This window comes from Nestor notabilis, unplaced genomic scaffold (assembly GCF_000696875.1).
Source record: "Nestor notabilis isolate BGI_N333 unplaced genomic scaffold, ASM69687v1 Scaffold27762, whole genome shotgun sequence".
In the NCBI taxonomy this organism is placed as follows: domain Eukaryota; kingdom Metazoa; phylum Chordata; class Aves; order Psittaciformes; family Psittacidae; genus Nestor; species Nestor notabilis.
The window spans coordinates 1-1,134 of NW_009917426.1; the positions used below are offsets into that span (position 1 = coordinate 1).

A 1,134-nucleotide genomic window follows, 5' to 3' on the forward strand; every position below is an offset into this window, starting at 1 on the left:
CCGCCGCGCCAGCATGGTCTCGCAGTAGCGGTGCGCCGCGAGCGTGGAGGTCCGGGGATGGTCCACGTGCTGCCGCAGGAACTTCTCATAGCGGGTCTCACCCGCTGCTCCTGACAGCGCCGCCAGCACCAGGGCCACGCACAGGGCCCAGCCGGCCATTGGCACCTATGGGAAGCTGCGTCAGGGACATCCGGACTGCTGGGACCCCGATTGGAAACCCCATGCTGGATGCTCGATTCCTTTAGAGATTCCCCCTCCCAGACACCTGGGTCCCTTACAAATCCCTTCAGAATACATGTGGACACCCCCCGCCCCTTGGACACGTGGGCTTATCTGTGGATTCCACCTGGATGCCTGTGTCTCCTACAGAACACCCCATGGACACCTGAGTCCCCTACAGTTCTGCACTCCCCAGAAGCCTGTGCTCCCTACGGAACCCCCCCTGGATCTTTGGATCCCCTATAGATCCACTCCATGCCCCAGCACCTGGATCCCCTACATATCCTCCCTTTCCCATTGGATGCTTGGGTTCCTCACAAGTGCCCTCCCGCAGACACTCTGGTCCCCTGCACATCCCTCACCCGCATCTGTGTGTGTGTGCCTCAGTTTCTCTTATGGCCTCAGGGTCTCCGGGATCCCTCCCACTCTTCTGCACTTCTTTTATCCTGGGCCCAATGGGCAAGGATCGATGAAGAGGGGCAGGGCAAAGAGCAAGGTCCAGCGGATGTGTGTGGAGAGCCAGGCGAGGCCCCACGCCGCCTTGTGCCCTCCCCCAAGGCCATTAGGCAGTCATTAACGAACCACGCAACTGGCTGCGCAAGTCCCCCGGGATGCCCCCTGCCCATGCTGCCTTGGACCATGCATTTGGCCTTGGCCACGTGTCCCATAGAGGGAGAGGACACCTTGGTCCCCTTGGGGGCAGGGCGAGATCCCCGCTTCCGTGGGAGGGCAGGATGTCAGCATCACCTCCGGCACAGCTGTCAGATGCTCCTGCCCCTCTTGGACGATGTGGTATGTCCGTGGCTGTCCTGCATTGGCTCAGGAGCTGTGCCCCTTGCCCTGCACGCCCTTGCAGGCAAGTTTGTGCCCCTGGGAAGTGCCCCACCGTTAGCTCATATGGTCCTGGCTGCTCCA

The 1,134-nt window shown here is 61.7% G+C and overlaps 1 protein-coding gene across 1 annotated transcript; it reads right to left on the reverse strand.

Moving 5' to 3' along the window:
- Positions 1 to 3: 3 nt before the first annotated feature.
- On the reverse strand, positions 4 to 159 carry LOC104399339 (ribonuclease CL2-like; the record flags this gene model as incomplete). Its single annotated transcript, XM_010009228.1, has 1 exon — positions 4 to 159. A coding segment is annotated over exon 1 (156 nt), but the record flags the coding sequence as incomplete, so codon positions are not given.
- Positions 160 to 1,134: the final 975 nt, after the last annotated feature.